The sequence below is a fragment of the Carettochelys insculpta genome, chromosome 5 (assembly GCF_033958435.1).
Source record: "Carettochelys insculpta isolate YL-2023 chromosome 5, ASM3395843v1, whole genome shotgun sequence".
NCBI lineage: Eukaryota > Metazoa > Chordata > Testudines > Carettochelyidae > Carettochelys > Carettochelys insculpta.
In genome coordinates this window covers 21276882-21296158 of record NC_134141.1, presented here as the reverse complement: position 1 = coordinate 21296158, position 19277 = coordinate 21276882, and the positions used below count along the sequence as shown (strand labels likewise).

At 45.8% G+C, this 19277-nt stretch overlaps 1 protein-coding gene across 4 annotated transcripts in view; it reads left to right on the top strand.

Annotated features, from left to right (window-relative positions):
• Window positions 1-19277, top strand: part of VPS13A (vacuolar protein sorting 13 homolog A) — a 218539-nt gene that overhangs the window by 163416 nt on the left and 35846 nt on the right. For all 4 annotated transcript variants that reach the window (XM_074994740.1, XM_074994741.1, XM_074994739.1 and 1 more), the window contains 5 exons: window positions 802-949; window positions 1985-2131; window positions 2412-2493; window positions 6743-6812; window positions 8375-8480. In XM_074994740.1, the coding sequence (XP_074850841.1) occupies window positions 802-949; window positions 1985-2131; window positions 2412-2493; window positions 6743-6812; window positions 8375-8480 (553 nt within the window). The remainder of the gene's footprint in view (window positions 1-801; window positions 950-1984; window positions 2132-2411; window positions 2494-6742; window positions 6813-8374; window positions 8481-19277) is intronic.

Below are 19277 nucleotides of genomic sequence, written 5' to 3'. Positions count from 1 at the left end.
GTTCTGAAACAAAAAAATTTAAAAAATCAAATGGAGAGAGAGTTCTCTGAGCTGCAATTTATTTGCAAATTTGACTCCATTAACCATGGATTAAACAGAGACTGGGAGCGGCTCGCAGTTTACAAAGGTAGTTTCTCTGCTCTGGGTGCTAATATCTCCCCATTAGACTCTGACAAAGGCTCACATCCCCCTGTCTGATCTGACTTGTTTTTTTCTCTTTTGGTAAGTGCTGTTGATATTGAGCCTTTTCCACCTTGCTGAATAGACCTTGTCAGCTTTGGCCCTCCCTCTTACTGGGACCCTACTCTTTAAATACCCCTCTGAAACCCCCACCCCCCACTCATGCATCTGATGAAGTGGGTCTTTGCCCTCGAAAGCTTATGCTCCAAAATATCTGTTAGTCTATCAGGTGCCACAAGACTTCTTGTTGTTCTCAAAGCTACAGACTAACACGGCTACCTCTCTGATAATGTTCAGGTAAGTAATTTTTGTATCTTGAACAAACCTAGTGGGAGGAACTATGTACATTTTGCTTATTTTGAAACCTTGGATAGATATGCAGCAGCAACCAAAATTAAATACTGCCTAGTACTAATGCTGAGTTGACAATAAATACATTAAATAACTAAAATACTACATAAATCTTTTTGGGCTGGGGGGGGTGGTTGTTGTCTGTCTTACGTTTTATATGTACTAAAGATCTAGCAAAATATTACTTAAAATAACATTTTCAAAATAAACCTAAAGGACTAATCTTTAATTCTTTTCTGTTTACCATTTTGTTATGTTTTCATTTACAAGTTCTGATGTTGTCTGGGAGACAAAACCCAAGAAGAAATGGAGGCCAATGAGCATTAAACAAACTGAAAAGTTAGAGAGAGAATTTAAGGAGTACAGTGAGCTATCCCCTTCAGAAAACAAGACTGTTGAGCTGGAAACAAATTTTTTGGTAATATTGATAGTAGCCTTTACTCTTACATATTAATTTTTACATAGCAACATATGTACAGAAAATCAGAAGAAAAAAATGCTACATATAGTATCAAATTTTGACAATATTTGAGTAGAATGTATTTGAAAACCTTTCTTTATACATTTCCAGAAAGGGTATGTTAAGACCTTGAAAGGTACTGCATCCAGTTTGATTTTAGCCTTATTTAAGGAGGCATAACTGATTGCAGGTTGCATAGTTGTAAAACCTGCGCGCGCGCGCGCACACACACACACAGAGCCAAGGAACATTTTACTACTTTAGGTAAGATTTAATACAAACTTTTCGACACCACAGCTTTTTCTACTTGTTTTTGCTACTTCTATTTTTGTTATGGAATGCTTTAAACAATTATAAATATTATCATTGCCAACATACAAGCAAAATAATAAATGTATGGTATTATTATGATGATAGCAAAAATAAGAATATAATGAAATATGTGGTTAATGAAGTGCTGTAGCTAAGCAAATGTAATAGCAGAGTTATACATGTGTAATTTTAAGCAAGATGAATCACTTTAAAGCAATATTCATGTGATCATGCTGTAGATACCAAGCAGACATTCCAAGTGACATTTATGTAAAAAGTAAGAAGTACATTAACATGTGAACCTTCCTTTTTCTGTATGTATTAGGTTTATATGTACATAATTTGTGCGGGAAATAATCCAGTCTTCTGAAACCTGCAGGAGTCTATCTTAAAATGTCATTGTTTGCCATACTTAGGTACATTTACTTCAGAAAGCCATGTGTAAATAGATAATCCCTTAAACTAAGTGCAGAAATGTAGATCCAAGTTTTGTTGAAATTAATGACTATCCACATTGGCTTGGATTGTAAAATATTCTAACATTTGAGGAGTAACACTTTATTACTAGTTTTAAAGTTGAGTTTCAGTAATTTGAGAGCACAAAATGTACATTTTAAAATATGACTTTCTGGATCATGAAGAACACACCATGCCTATGGGTTTTTTATATTAATATTACAGGTCTGTTTTACTCCTAATGGTGCTAACATGAAAATCCAACAACCAAATGAAATTCCTGTAAGAAGAAATTATCTCCCAGCTTTAAATGTAGAGTATAGTACATCTGCACATCACAAGTCCTTCAGAATCCAGGTTTACTGGATACAGGTGAGAACTAAAGTGTATGAGGCCATACTTACAAAGATTACTGTGCAAGAATTGTTTACAAAGCTAGGGCTGTAGAAATTAGTTTTTCTAGATTTTGTAGCCCAAATTATCTTTTTCAGAAATATACCGGACTCTTTTTTGGATCAGTCACTTTTTCATTTGTGTTTAGCAAGTATAAAGGATATTTTTGTGTTTCTCAGTTTCTTTTTAAATTTTTAATTAACAGTTGTTATTTGAACAGCTAACATACATCATCTTGTCCTGTCATTACCCTTATCAGATACAAAACCAGATTCCCGGAGCCATATTTCCTTTTGTGTTTTATCCTATTAAACCTCCAAAGTCCATCACCCTGGATTCAGGTTTGTGGATATAGTTTAACATATTTCATAGTTCTTTCAAAAATATAAACATATATTTTATGTGCATATGTAAATTATTTAAATTGTCACCATGACAGAAGAATGAGTTAGTTTCCTTAAAACAGAAATATGTGAACGAAAAAGAAAGGGTATACTTAGTCCATTATCAGTTAAAATGTACCATAAATCTTGGTAACTGCAGAACGAACAAATAATCTCTTCTCCCCTCCCCACCTCACCTTATGACAGGACAGTGCCAAGAAGCAGCTAACTCCTCTGGATTGCTGCTGGTTACCAACATAACCCAACTGCCTCCTGCCCCTTACTACAGCTACAGCACAGACAGGAAGGGGCTAAACCCCAAGGACACATCTTGCTCCAGAGCCCAGGGAACCTGACTTAAGGAGCTTCAGCAAACTGCCCCGAGAGCTGCTTAGCAGGGGAGGCTGCCTAAAACACAATGCAGCCCTCTGCTTCCTGGTAGTAGGACCCAGGGTGAGAGGCTGAGGGGTGAAGAGGGTGCTAAGCCTCTTCCCTAGGAGCTGTTCTGGACCCTGCAGGTTCGTTGTGTGAATAGGCTGAAAATCTTTTTCCCCATTACAACCACTTCAGAGCTTAGCTGAGGGTCAGAGAACCTTCCCCTTCCAGCACTGCGTGTGGCTTTGGCACTTACAGGTCTCAGCACCTTCTGTCTACTGCCTCGAGCCACTAGACTTGTACTTTCTTGGGGTGCCAGCCCAGCCAGCACCAAGGGGAGGAACAAGCCTGCCATTGAGGCTGTTGGTGAGCTGAGCACTCCGACCAGGGGTTGGTTCTCTCCACAGCACTGTGAGCGGGATGAGCTCTGCCAATGGATATATGGAAGTACAACAGGGCTAGAGGGCAAAGCAGGGAAAGGATGGTTAGAGGAGGGAACACATAAAGAGCTGATGGGAGCACAACAGGGGCAGCACATAACTGGCTGCTGTCTGGTGCCTGCCTGTACTCATCAGCCAACCACACGTCTCAGTGTGCAGCTAGTTCTGTCTGTAAACAGGATTTGGGAAGGGCTTTGCTGGCCGAGGACTAGCATGCAGTGGGGGCTTCACTGATGGTCCAGCAAGGAAAGTGGCCCCACACTGCATCTTCACCCTGTCATCAGCCTTGCTCACCCACCACCATCAGCTGTTGGCTCCCCCACTCACTGCTGATAGAAGGGCAGCTGTTGAGCGGGGCAGCTGCAGAACCCACCAATACTGACAGGGAGGAAATAGAAAATACAGGACAATGTCCATTTCAAAGAAAAAGTTAGGACGCTTGCAAGAGGGCTTAAATATGGGGCAATCCCTTTAAAAATGGGACATTTGGTCACTGGATATTTGACTGTTCATCAAAATAGAGCTTAACACAAATAATAAATTAAAAAAAAATGTAAATAAATAGTGTTCACCACTTTGCAATGTACAAAAAATACAATTTTTGGTAAATGTAGGTTAAGAAATATAATTGCTTAAATTAGTGTGGTTATGGTATATCCTCCTGGCTAGCAAAAAGAAACATCAAATGTAGTGCAAAGTGTATGTTAGTTTATTAGCAAATGAGAATCATCCTTTTTTAGGAAAACAATTAAAATATGAATGCAAAGCATGATTAAAATCAGTTAATTTAAATCTGCTTACTGATTTAAATTATGAATAAAATCAGTTATTTAAATACCTTTGAATTAAGTCATTCCACCTTGGCTGTTACCTTATACTCAGTAGCGTTGAATGTTGATAAGTAAGGGTGAAGGCACTGGACTGCTCTATGCTGGTGTTTTTTAAACTATGTTCTGCAGAACATTTGTGTTCTGTAAACAACTTGCAGGGGTGCCACAAGGATTTGGAAGAATAATTCAGAGTATGTATTTTCTGTTGTTAAAACCAGATGCAATGTACTTTTTCATTGCTATGGTACCTGATTAAATTACTCCATAGGTGTTCCACATAAAAATATCATTGCTTGATGTTCCATGGTCTCAGAATTTTTAGAAACACTGCTCTACGTAGTCCATTTATATTACCAGTCAGTGTTTTTAGGGGAAAGAATAGGTATGTTCTAACTGCAGACATGAACTGGTGTTGCCTTTGATAGTTGTGTGGCAAAGAGCATATCTCATTAGTGGAGGAAAAGGTCTGGGAGCCAGAATCAATACATTTCTATTATGAAGTTGGAGTGTCTGCATGTAATACAGAAAGCTTGGAGATACACAAGATAAATCAGACTTTATAAAGGGTTACCAGTATTCTCAAAAGTCTGTGGGAGACTGCTGTGAACACTGACATTATCTGCAGAAGTTAGAGAGCTTATTCCCATGTCCCTTAAAATACTGGCTGTTTTGCCAATATGTATGCTACTAAACACAAGGGAAGTTTATGGAACATCTTTTTCGTGCATCTCAAAAAATGATTCAGCCATTAATAACCTGTTTTACATGACCTGAGCTACGTCTACACGTGAAGCCTACATCGAAGTAGCTTATTTCAATGTAGCGACATCAAAATAGGCTATGTCGATGAATAACGTCTACATGTCCTCCAGGGCTGGTGCCGTCGACGTTCAACATCGACATTGCACAGCACCACATCGAAATAGGCGCTGCGAGGGAACGTCTACATGCCAAAGTAGCACACATCGAAATAAGGGTGCCAGGCACAGCTGTAGACAAGGTCACAGGGCAGACTCAGCAGCAAGCCGCTCCCTTAAAGGGCCCCTCCCAGACACAGTTGCACTAAACAACACAAGATCCACAGAGCCGACAACTGGTTGCAGACCCTGTGTGTGCAGCATGGATCCCCAGCTGCCGCAGCAGCAGCCAGAAGCCCTGGGCTAAGGGCTGCTGCACACGATGACCATAGAGCCCTGCAGGGGCTGGAGAGAGAGCGTCTCTCAACCCCTCAGCTGATGGCCACCATGGCGGACCCCGCAATTTCGATGTTGCAGGACGCGCAACGACTACACGGTCCCTACTTCGACATTGAACGTCGAAGTAGGGCGCTATTCCTATCCCCTCATGGGGTTAGCGGCTTCGACGTCTCGCCGCCTAATGTCGATGTTAACTTCGAAATAGCGCCCGACACGTGTAGCCGTGACGGGCGCTATTTCGAAGTTAGTGCCGCTACTTCGAAGTAGCGTGCACATGTAGACACGGCTCTGAAGTAGTAAAAACAAATTATATGGTCTTAATAATACAATTAAATACTAAAATATGAAACTGGTGTAATCAGATTTTAATTAATGTCTTTCACTCAAATTCTAATTTTGTCTTGTTACTGAGAAGCTGCCATGAAGATATTTATCCTGATCTCCACCTCCGCACCCCCACCTGCCAGCTGTGTCAAAACTTTCAGCTAACTGCCTTAACCTGAGAGAGAAATAGATTTAGAGGCTGTATTTCTTTTTTGCTTACTTTTATGAATAGAGCTTAACTTGAAGGTCCCGATTAACCTTTTGGACACTGATGTTGTCTATAGCTCAGATGATAGTAATTAACCATTGGAATAACTCATCAAAGGCTGAATAGTAACAGAGAGAAAGCCGTGCTAGTTTATATACTATCAAAACAAAAAAAGCAGTCAAGTAGCACTTTAAAGACTAGCAAAATAATTTATTAGATGGTGAGCTTTCGTGGGAAGACCCACTTATGGTCTGAAGAAGTGGGTCTTCCCACGAAAGCTCACCACCTAATAAATTATTTTGTTAGTCTTTAAAGTGCTTCTTCACACTTTGTTTTTTTGTTTGTTTTTATCAAAGGCTGTGGTGGATTCTCTGTTACTGAAAAATTTAAGATCAAGATTGTATGTTAAGCTTTAGTTCAAACCAGAACTACATAAGAACTTGTTATATGGAAAGCTATACAAGATTGTCACCAGAGTCCCTTCTGAGCTTATGTGAATAAAAAATGAAGATATAGCTGTGAATATATTATTATATACACCTAAAATATTCTCATCAAATGAAAATGCTGTGTTTCTAAAGACACTGGGCTGGAGTAAACTTTTTTGAAGTTCTAATTCCTTCTTTTTGCCTCTTCCCTGCTGCCCCATCCCTGCTTGGTCCTCTTACTTCTTTCGTTTTAGTCGCGAGTGCCCATTCCTTCCATTATATTCCATTTTTTGTGGTTTATATATTGCAGATAATCATGATCATAGATGATGTTTTATGATCAGGAAAATTTTGTTCATAGGTATTTTAAGACATATACTGATTTCTTGGTTTTATCTCTGTATAGCACCCAAACCATTTACTGATGTCAGTATTGTCATGAGGACTGCAGAGCATTCTCAAATATCACGTATTAAGTAAGTACACTTTATATATTCTGTTCTGGTAGACTGTTGAGGCTTTCCAAAAAACTCTACCTTGTCTCCTAATTTAGGTATTCTTTTAATCAATAGAAAACTCGGTTGGTCCAGCTACTGCTATGTGCTATTTTCCAAGTCTGTGTTTAGACTGTATCCATTACTTTGAACTTGGTGCTGTACAAACAGCATTAAAGTTTGAAATACGCACCTATTTCGAGGTTTCCGCTACCCCTTTCATGATGAGGAATAGCAGAACCAGAATGCTATGCTTTAAATATCACTGCTATTTCAAGTGAAGAGAGTAGCTGCAGAGTTGCTATTTCAGGATACTTTTGCATCCAAATACATTTGTATCCTGAAATAACAATCAAAGTCTAAACATAGTCCAGAAATTATGGAGTAACATCAGCCATACATTACTGGGTGGCACATGTAGGAAGATATGTATTTTTATGTACTCTCAATGAAAAATGACTAATTTAGTTCAGATTTTTGGAAATGTTACCTGTGGGCTGAGACAAAGTAAGGTATATTTCAACCCCAAAAGAAGTAATTTCAGAAAGATACGAGCATGTGGATAAAAATGTAAGGTGGAACTTCACCTTAATTGACCTGCTAGCTACCAGTATGAGCATTTACAGTTCTGCATTCAACATTTATATAAGACATAAAGTTCAAAGGTGCCATATAGTGAAAGAATTTCTATTTATAGCAAATGTAGAGTTCATATGTCATGTTTCTGTTTTTTTTTAATATTTGTATTGCCAAAGCACCCTGGAACCCTAATTAGAGATCAGAAACATGGTATGTCAGAGGCTGTAGAAGGGCATGTGCAGATGTGCACTGTCAATAGAAATAGATACTGGTAGCTGTGGGACGTGGTGGGTGTCCTGCTAATCAGCTGGGTGGCACCTGAATCTTTCCTGGGCAGTCACCCAAGCACTAACGTTACAGGGAACAGTGGCCAGTGGCAGCAAAGCCAGGATCCAGCAACCCAGATGGGTCTGGAGCTGACATCCAGCAGCCTGGCCGAGGACAACATCCAGCAGTGTGGCCGGGGCAGAGGGGCCAGAATCAGGGCCAGCAGTGGGCTGGAGGACCAGTGGCAGGGGACTTTCCTTGATTCAGCAAATTTCATTGTTTGGGACCAGTCAGGTCCCATGAGTGCTGGACCAGGGAGGTCCAAACTGTACAAGTAAGCAAAGACGATGTTACTGGTCAGTATGATATGCAGCGAATGTGGTGTCGAAACACTCACAGCCCTCATGTTGTCAAGTTTTTCATAGTGTTGTGGCAAAGGAGATTTCTGAGGTGTGAGAGAGAGAGGTGGATAATGAGGGAGGAGGTTTTTTTGGATGTTCACTGGGACCCACTCCAAACTTTCTCTGACGAGTAGTAGTGGATTGTTTGAGAAATTATTTTGTATCTATAATTCATAAATAGGTAGTTGACCTTGTTTATGTTTCTTCAGAGTTCATTCTGCTTAACAATATGAAACTTGGCTCTTACAAACGATAAATTACTGCCTTTTAATAGTTGTTTTTTACTGTTATATTCAGGTACTTTATGGTGCTGATTCAAGAAATGGATCTCAAATTGGATCTTGGATTTCTATATGCATTGGCTGAACTCTTTACACAGGCTGAGGTGCCCAAAGATCAAGAGGTAGAAATCTTTTTCCTAAAAAGAAAGTACGTTTTTAATTTTTAGAATATCACACAGATGTATACAACTTGGGTGCCTGCTGCACTGAGCAGGAATTAAGTAACAGTGGTGTCCATGGCACAAGTTTAGTGAGGTTCACAAGACTGATACTGAGGTACAGCTTTTAGTAGCTGTTTACTGTCCCATGCAGTCAGCAGGTGTTCTGCTTTTCCTTTCATCATACATTGGCATAACATACAGAACAGGACCACAGGCCTCAGAATAGAAAATGAGACACGTTGTGCAAGAGGCAACATCCATCTCCTTCTGTTCGGTAGGGTGATCCTTTGTGGACAAGGTCAGGAAAAGGGAGGCAACTGGCTTCCTCCTCTGAACCTTCCAAAAGGACTAGGAGTAGCATGGCGTTCATGCAGGAAAGCAGGTGAACTGATTTAACTACCAGAGGCTTCTTCCTTTACTCCTCTGGAGAGGAAGAAAAAAAAAGATTCTGCCATGTGGGAAGAGGATTTCAGTGTCTTAAGTGAGGTGCAGCTGGACTGAATATGAGTGAGTCTGAGGGAGAAGAGAAGACAAATAATTGTGGAGTATTACCGAGTGAAGGATGGTGTGCAGTGTCTGTTGCAGTTGTAAGAGTTCATATGTGGGGGTGAGAGATAGGGCTGCTGCACAAATTAAAGGGAAAATGTAACAATTTGGGTTGAGAGAATAGGTGAAAGGATTGGGGAAGTGACAGACTGGAGCTCTAACCACTTCAGCAACTCTCAGTCATGTTTGGATTCTGTGTTGGACTGCACATCTGTTGATGTCACAGAACTTAACAGAGAGAAGACATAACCTCATCTTAACACAAAGGCTTTGTCTATGCTACAAAAATAACTTGGAAGTTGTTTACTTTGAAGTACAACTTCAAAGTAAAGCGTCTACACTGGCCCTACTTCAAAGTTAAACTTCGAAGTAGGGCACTAGTCCATTCCCGGGAATGGAGTGAGGACTTCGAAGTTGGGCTCCCTTAACTTCAAAGTAGGGGAAGGTGTGTGTAGACTCTCTGCTGGCTACTTGGATGTAGTGCTCACCTTCAAAGTTAACTTTGCAGTTAGTGTCTAGTGTAGACACACCCAAAGAGAGCTGAAGTGACTGCCCAAAGTCACGTTTAGCAGGGAAGTGGAAGAGGCCTGTAAGTAGCATGTTCTCTAGCAACTTTTGCTACAACAAAAGTCTGTACTGCCTTTGGAAACAGCCTATTGTGGTTTTGGAGAACCTGGAATATTAGTACATCAGACAAATGGGTGCTAGAAAGTAATTCAACAGGTTATACCATCAGGTTTCACACTAGACCCATCTTCCCTGTCCCTTTTCAAGGACTGTATCTGCTGGGAGGCTTCTGATTTAAAAGGTGGATTTTCTTAACCAAGGGCAGTGGAACCGTTTCCTCCTTACCAGGAAGTGTAATATTTTTATTCCAAATATTTCTTCATATCAGAAAAGAATACAGAGTAGAGGCTTACAGATCTCAGACTATTCAATGCCATCATTCACAATTGAATGTTCACAGCAGTTACGCTGGCCTTCATAATACTGATGCTAGATGAGTGATTGGTTTTTAGCATCAGTATTATGCTATGTTCTTCACCTCACTACCGCTTTGATTAGTGTCCCTGTGGTTCCTCCACTGCAGTGTTTTTGCATTACTGCACTGCTGATCAGAGAACTTTGCTAGCAGTGTGTCTGAGACCCTGCATACGTTGCTGCTTCTTGGGCTGAGGAGACGAGTCAGCAGCTGTGGGAGAATCCCCTTGAATTCAAACTCAACCACCAGTGACTAGGAATGGAGCCATTTGCAGTCCTCTCAAACCATTATTTTGGATTTATGTTTCTGTAGTTCATTAGTCTCCCAGTGCTTAGTTGTAGTGTTTTGCTTATTTTTTATATTTTCCCCCTTAAAATAATAAAAAGGACTTCAATTTATTTTCCCACTCCTTTCCTCACTGTGGCCTCTTTCCCCAACAGGGTTTGCCTGGTTCATTGGGTTTCAAGAAGTAATCACTATCAGAGACAAGCATTCCCAGTGCATTTGCTGCCTTGGGAGAGGCCTATTGAACAAATTGTGGTCTTTGTCAGCAGCTCAAGCCCTGGTCTAATAAAAACAGAGTGTTCACACAGATTATCTTCATGAAAGCAGCTGTATGACCCTCTCTGGATCTACTCCGCCTGTCATCTGGTAGATGAATCTTTCCCATAGCCTTCAACATCAAAATGCTATGGGCTGAAGAAACAAGCCACTAACCCCTCTCACAAATCCTCAAAAAAGATAGCAGAATGGCCCCATACTGAACTCAGTGGTAGCTATAAATATTCTCCAGCGTGCTCAGTATCTTCAGTGCAGCCATCACTGATATCTCCAGTCCAGTACCCATGCCTCACAGAAGTCCTCAGCTGGAAGACCCATTGCCTACCCTATGAGCATGGACACTGAGTCAGTGGGACCAGTCATTCTGAGGACAAAGACAAAATTAAGCACTCCTCTAAGATTCCAGTATGTGATCCTACATTAACACCCTCAGTGCCTCCTCTGGCAACAGAATGACTGGTATAGGCAAGGTCCATGTCTCTCCTGGTATCACCAACAACACCGATTCAGTTGGCACCATCAGAATTTCAACAGTCCAGGGATCACCACATAACATGGTCTTCTCTTCTTGGTGCTGGAACCTCTACCCCAAGTCTTTTGCTTGGAACACAGGTTCTTCTTCGAGTGTCCCCGTGGGTGCTCCACAATAGGTGTCGGGCTTGCCCGGCGCCGCAGATCGGATCTTCCAAGCAGTTTCTGCCGGACCGCGCATGCGCCGGCGCGCGCCGCTCCCTTGCGTGCTCCTGGCCATGTGCGCGATCCGGTCCCCGCCAGTTCCTCTTAACCGCCGTCGGCTGCGACAGAATCCGAACTAGGCTAAGGCCAAGTAGCGTATTCAATGACTTTAACTGTTTTTCTTTAAAGTTTTTTTCAAGTACTTAGGCTACTGCAAGTTAGCCGGTTGTTATTTTTCAAAAAAAAAAAAAAAAAAAAAAAAAAAAAACAAACAAATTACAAGCTGGACAGCTTCAATCCAGTCCCAGTAACAAGCGCCGGAGGCCAGGAGCATAGGGCCATTAGCCCTCCTGCTGCGGCAGGCCATCAGAAGGGGAAAACAGCACAGAGAAGGTGCTAAGTACCCGTTTTAACAACTGAAAGACTCACCAACAATGTCCTCTTCAGGATTTAAAAAATGTGAGTCCTGCCGAGAGGCGATGCCAGCGTCTGATGGGCACAGTCTATGCATAAGGTGCCTTGGGGAGTTCCATGTTGCACAGAAATGCTCCTTCTGTGCTAAATTAACAGCCAGAGCAAGGAGAGACAGGGAGATGCGGCTTAAAATGCTGCTTTTCGACAAGGCCCTCCAGCCAGACGTGCCGGAGCAGCCGCAGCAGGAGGGACCCTCCGGGGCCCATAAAAGGAAAGCTGCCTCCCTCACCCCATCAGCGCAAAAACGGAGGAAAGTCTCCCCAGCCCGATCCCTGCCAGCAGCAACAGTGAGCGGGACGGGAGGAGCGAGCAGCCCCCAGCCGCAGCAACAGCTGATCAGCGGCGGCACGGAGAGCCACGTGGAAGCGGCTCAGCCTCCGATAATCAGCCAGCCGCCCCGCACCGCAGGCAGGGCGGCGGCTAAACAAGCGCCGGTACCAGCGGCACCGCAGGCAGCAGCACCGACCCCCGGGGAACCGGCGGTGCAGAGAGCGCAGGCACGCAGCCTGCAGGCACCGGAGGACACCGGACGTGCGGCACCGCCCTCGAGCGTGCCTAGCACGGTGCGGACGGGGCCAGAATCCCCTGTACGTCAGGGGGCGGAGTTACCTCCTCTAGGGAGGGGGAAGGCTGCACACAAGAGGAGGCATTGCAGCCCCTCTCCGCACAGGGCTGTGGAGTTGCTTTCTCACAGCCCTCCGCTTATGTTGTAGACTCCAACCAGAAGGCAGGGGTCCCCCCTAGCCTACCCGGAGCCCCCTTCTCCATTTTTGCAACCAGCCTCACCCTGGCTGGGACCACCTTCACCCTTCCTGGGGTTTGAACCGCTGGACTATTATGCAAAATCGCTCTCTCCAGTGTCTCGACGATCTCCCTCCCCCAGACGCAGAGGGTATACACCAAGGGAGTGGTCTAGGTCACCTTCCCAAGAACAGTGCCTATACTGCCATGGTCGCCCCTGCCACGCGGGGCATAGACACCATCGGCAATCTACTAGGGAAAGATCCCCACAGACGATCTCGTACCCCCGAGGGCAATTGCGACCGGGGACAGAGACTCAAGCATCTCAGGGGGGACTGGTTATGGAACCCCGAGATTTTCCCTCGCAAACCTCCAGCGAGAGGGTGTACCATCACCAGCAGGAACCGGAAGGGTCCAGAGAGACGTACCCCAGCGGTTCCTCGCTCTCCTCCCCAGACGAGGCTACGGCCCCGGGGGACGTCCATCCTCCGGACGATCTCAAACAGTTTCAGGAGCTGTTTAAGAGGGTGGCCTTCACGCAAGGCATCCAGACAGCAGAGGTGCAAGAGAAACACCATAAGCTCCTCAAAAATTTGAGACCTCCGGCCTCCTCCAGAGTAGCAATACCGCTTGATGAAGCGATCTTAGAGTCCGCCACTACAATATGGCAGACCCCTGCAACTATTCCGCCTGTCCAAAAGAGAGCGGATAAGAAATACTTCGTGCCGGCGAAGGGCATGGAGTTCCTGTTCAGCCACCCACAGCCAAATTCCTTGGTGGTGGAATCGTCGCAACAAAGATCAAAGACATCTCAATTCAGGACAGGGGGAACAGACAAAGATGCCAAGAAGCTAGAGCTGTTCGGCAGAAAGGTCTACTCCTCCTCCACCTTAACGTTGCGAATGGCAAATTACGCAGCGCACTTAGCGAACCATAATTTCGACAACTATTCCAGGTTAATCTCCCTCATGGACTCGCTTCCAGAGGACAAAAAGCCGGTGGTCAAGGCCATAGTGCAAGAAGGCTATGCGGCCTCGAGGACGGGAGTTCAGATCGCCCTGGACGTTGCGGACACAGCAGCACGTTCCACAGCAACGGCAGTGGTGATGCGAAGTGAGTCCTGGCTCCAGACTTCGGGTATACCGAGGGATCTGCAGGCAAAGATAGTTGACCTTCTCTTCGACTCGCAGAAGCTGTTTGCTGAATCAACTGACTCGGTCCTTCATTCCAGTAAAGATTCAAGAGCCACACTCAGGACCCTGGGGATTTACACCCCTCCATACACAAAGAAAAGGTACTACCCTCAACAAAGACGGTACCAGTACCAGCAACAGCGCCCCCAGTACCACAGGGGTTACGAGCAAGGGCGACATCAACAGCACCAGCAGTACAGAACTCCCAGGCGACGTTCACAACAGAGCCATGCGTCCTCGGGGCGGGGCCAAAGGCCACAAGTTTGACATACAGATCCAGGGCTGCGCCATCACTACCATCGCACAAGGTCATCCGAAGTGACTATTCCACCATCGCCTCTGACCATTCTACGACCAGTGGCAAAGGATCACCACAGACAAATGGGTGCTGGAGATCATAGCCACGGGGTACGCCATCCCCTTCCAGTCGCTCCCACCGTCACGACCTCCACCCAAGCCCCACCTCCAGGAGGCCTCCCATGTAGCGAGGCTCAGGCAGGAGGTGGACCATCTCATGCTCATAGGGGCAGTGGAAAGAGTGCTGGAGCAACTGCAAGGGAAAGGGTTCTACTCCAGGTACTTCCTTACGGAGAAAAAGACAGGAGGCTGGAGGCCCATCTTAGACCTTCGCGGCCTCAACCGGTACCTGCGCAAGCAACGTTTTCAGATGATCACAATCGCCTCCATCCTTACAGCACTGGACGATGGAGACTGGTTCACAGCCCTCGACTTACAAGACGCGTACTTCCACATAACTATCCATCCGGCTCACCGGTGATTCCTCCGGTTCATGGTAGGCAACGAAGACTTCCAATACAAGGTCCTACCATTTGGCCTCTCCTCGGCCCCCAGAGTCTTCACCAAGACCTTGGCAGTGGTGTCAGCCTACCTGCACAGACGGGGTATTTATTTTCCCGTATCTGGACGACTGCCTGCTCAAAGGGGCCTCGAAGGGGGAGGTTCTGCGCATGATACGCGTCACAGCAAACACGTTCTCTTCACTCGGCCTGGTTATCAATCTGGCAAAATCAAAAATAGACCCCACACAGGACATAGAGTTCATAGGGGCTCGCATAAACTCGGTTACAGTGAGAGTATATCTACCAGAGGCTCGCTTTCGGCCCATCGGCTCCCTCGTGCAAGTCATCACCTTCAGCCCTACGGTGCCGGTCTTGACGTGCTTGCAGCTGCTGGGCCACATGGCAGCGGCGACGTTCGTAGTACAGAACGCCAGGTTACACATGCGCAGCATGCAGCACTGGCTGGCGAGTGTATACAAACCGGCAGTACACACCGTTTACAGGGTGGTGTCGCCCACAGCGGGGGTGCACAAATCCCTGCAATGGTGGGTAAACCCCAGGAACCTGCTAACAGGGGTACCCTTCCACCAGCCGCAGATATCGGTTTTTCTCACTACAGATGCCTCCCTCATAGGGTGGGGAGCGCACATGGGCGAAAAGGTGACTCAAGGACTGTGGTCACCCACGGAACAGTCACTACACATAAATATACTGGAGCTCAGAGCAGTGTTCAACGCCTGCAGACACTTTCGAGACCATATACAAGGCAAAGTCGTCGGGATCAGTACAGACAATACCTCCACCATGTTTTATATAAACAGGCAAGGAGGAGCTCGATCCCGTGCCTTATGCGCGGAAGCAATCCGCTTATAGAACTGGTGCATCGACAGCAATATACTCTTGAAAGCCTCATACTTGCCAGGTGCGCACAATGTGAAGGCAGACCAGCTGAGCAGGCGTTTTGCACTCACACACGAGTGGCAGATCCGTCCCGATCTGCTACGGCCGATCTTCCACGCATGGGGTTTTCCCCAGATAGACCTGTTTGCCACTCAGCACAACAAGAAGTGCCCACGATTCTGCTCCAGGGCAGGACTGGGATGGGGGTCCCTGGGGGACGTGTTCGCGATCCCGTGGAGGGGCCCCCTGCTTTATGCGTTTCCTCCCACAGTGCTGATCCACAAAGTCTTGCAGAAAGCCAGGAGGGAAAGGGCCCGGATGATCCTGGTAGTCCCAACGTGGGATCGACAACAATGGTTCCCCCTACTCCTGCGCATGTCGGACCGTCCACCGATGCCTCTTCCGGTGGCGCCGGATCTGCTCACGCAAGCCCAGGGGTCCATAGTGCACCTGCACCCCCAAAGCCTGCGACTGCAAGCGTGGTTAATCCATGGCTCAGCTCCCTAGAGAGCACATGCACAGTGGAAGTACAGCAAGTCCTAGAAAGTAGCAGGAGGACTTCCACCAGGAAGACCTACAAGCAGAAATGGACTCGCTTCACGGCTTGGTGTTCTACCAAACAGCTGGCCCCCCTTTTGGTGCCTATACCTACAATACTAGAGTATTTACTGGACCTCAAGAGAGGAGGACTCTCGCTATCCTCGTTGAAGGTCCACCTTGCCGCCATCTCGCGTTCAGACATGAGGAGGAAGGGCACACGGTGTTCGCCCACCCTATGGTTACCAGGTTCCTCAAAGGGTTGGTAAACCTCTACCCTCCTCGGCAACCGATTCCACCTTCGTGGAACTTGGACCTGGTGCTTACCACGCTAATGGGACCACCGTTTGAGCCTTTGGCCACGGTCCCCTTCCGCCTCCTTACGATAAAGACGACCTTTCTTTTTGCAATTACGTCAGCTCGTAAGGTGAGCGAGCTCGCGGCAGTCATGGCAACGCCACCCTGCACTGTTTTTTCCAAGGAGGCGGTAACCATACGGCTGCATCCAGCCTTTGTTCCCAAAGTTTCTTCCGAGTTTCACATTAACGAACCTATTGTTCTACCCTCGTTTTATCCAAAGCCTCATAACTCCAACGAAGAGGCGCGCCTACACCTCCTGGACGTGAGGAGGGCGCTAGCCTTCTACGTAGACAGGACCAAGTCCTTCCGGAAAACGGATAGACTCCTAGTCTCCCTCGCTCCCAAGTCGAAAGGAGAAGGTCTCTCCTCGCAGAGAATCTCGAAGCACATTGTATCCTGCATAAAAATGTGCTACGAGCTCAAAAAGACTCCTTTATCGGCCACTCCCAGGGCTCATTCCACTAGGGCGGTGGCGGCATCAACAGCCTTTTTCAAGGGCGTTGCGTTAAAAGACATTTGCAGAGCGGCGACCTGGTCATCCTACGACACCTTCACCAAACATTACACTCTTCACAGGGTATTCCAAGAGGATACCCGTCTCTCTACAGCGGTCCTCTCGGGGACAAGCTGCACATAATCCGATTACCCACCTCCTATCTTGGGTTACTGCTGGGTAGTCACCTATTGTGGAGCACCCACGGGGACACTCGAAGAAGAAAGAGAAGTTACTCACCATAGTAACGGTGGTTCTTCCAGATGTGTCCCCGTGGGTGCTCCACTACCCGCCCATCCTCCCCGCTTCGGATCTCTGTTAGTGTTTTGGAGGGGCACCCGAGGCGGTTGGTCGAGGAACTGGCGGGGACCGGATCGCGCACATGGCCAGGAGCGCGCAAGGGAGCGGCGCGCGTCGGCGCATGCGCGGTCCGGCAGAAACTGCTTGGAAGATCCGATCTGCGGCGCCGGGCAAGCCCGACACCTATTGTGGAGCACCCATGGGGACACATCTCGAAGAACCACCGTTACTACGGTGAGTAACTTCTCTTTTTCCCTACTGCCATTCCATGCTCTTCTACTCCCCAGGGAGGGCTTGAACAGTGAACTTAAAGAGATGGCATCCTCACAGACTCCTCACAGTGCCCAATACCAGCAGAGCCTTTGCGGACATCCTTCGATAGACTCAGCCTCTGCCATCTTGGTATGATTACCCATGGTCACCATCTGATCTGTCTGCTACCACCCTAGTGGCCGTAATGGGACCATTGGACTGCATATTGCCACCATGCCTCTTGAGCCTCTAGCCCCAGTTGAGAGCACCATTTCAGTGTCAGCATTCCAGGTTTCTGAACCACTGGAAGAAATAGCGGAGAAATAGGAATTGAGGAAGAAGTAACCCCAAGGACCATTTCCTCCTCCTCCCCCTTATGGTGGGGCATCTCAGGCAGATGATTTTTGCCTCTTCCAGGACTTAGTAAAGAGAGTGGTGAATATGCTCTATATACTGCACTCATCATCTTCCTTGAAAATCACCTTACCTAGACCTGACAAGAACCATCTGGCAGACCACAGCATTGGCACCCCCTGCCCACAAGTGGACAGATGAAAAATTATGTCCCAGCAAGGGAGGCTGAATTTCTCTTTTCCCATTCTCCAGCCAGCTCCAACGTGGTGGTTGCCGTTATCTCTCCAATGGCCATCAATCTCAGGTGCGGTCCAGTCTGTATGACAGGGACTGCAAGCATGTGGATCTCCTTGGCTACTCTTCAGTTTCAAATTTCCAGTTAAAGACAAAGATGTAAATTATTTGAAACTGAGCAATTTTATGGAATAGCTGCTAGAGTCACATGGCATCCAACAGAAGGCCATCATTTAGGAAGTACAGCTAATGACAAAGACAGCAGCACAATCAACCTTTAACACAGATGACACTGTGGCAAGGTCCATTTCCATAATGTTAGTGATGTGACATGCATCTTGGCTGCACGTTAGGCTTCCTGAACTAGATACAGCCAACCGTCAAAGATCTTCCCTTTGTGGGCACTAAGCTCTTGACGAAAAAGACCCATCTGTGTCTTCACGCACTGAAGAATTTTCAGGCCACTTTCAGTTTGCTGGACATGTATACACCAGAACAGATAAGAGAATTTGAGTCCACAGCCCCAGCATAACCCAGGTACCTCACATTACCAAATCAATTCTACTACAAGTTACAGAGGAAGAAAACTAAATTTTAGAGGTAGAAACTAGCTGGTCCACTCTCCTATCTGCTATGTCCCAGCCATCTATGTGCAAGCAGCAGTTTTGATAGGTTGGTGCCGCTCACCCCAGCTGCTGCAACCCACCTATTTGGCCATTGGTAGCTGCATTCTCTAGCACCTTGGAATGCACATTATTACCAATAAGTCCTAGAGATTCGCAATATATATACTCTCTCCATCTTTACCTTCATATCCCCCAATAACACCCTTTCTTGTCTTTATTGATGCACCCTTTTCAGGAGAATTTACTATAATGAGATAAATTGTCTTCTCCATTTAGAAGCCTTACGTACCAATACTTCAACATCTGCGAAGCAAAAGGTTCTATTCTTGTTATTTCCTAGTAGTCAAGAGAGGGAGATTAGAAACTGATACTAGACCTCAGTGCTCTCAACAAGTTTGTCCTGGCTCAAAAATTCAAGATGGTCAGTTAAGCAGTGATTATTCCAGCATTTGAACAGGGAGACTAGTTTTCAACCCTCAACTTTCAGGATGGCTGTTTTCATATCTCAGTCCTCCTGAGAATCAGATGACTTCCCCCATTCACTCTAGGACAAGACCATTTGGACTATTCACTGGCTCAGAGTATTTTCCAAGAGTGTAATACACATACAGACTACAAAGCTTATCTTGTAATGTTCACTTGTCTACAGCGCTGTATGTATACCTCTTACTTGATTTGGTTTATTTTCTGGCAAGATGAATATAGATTCTGGAAAAAGTTTCTGAAAGGT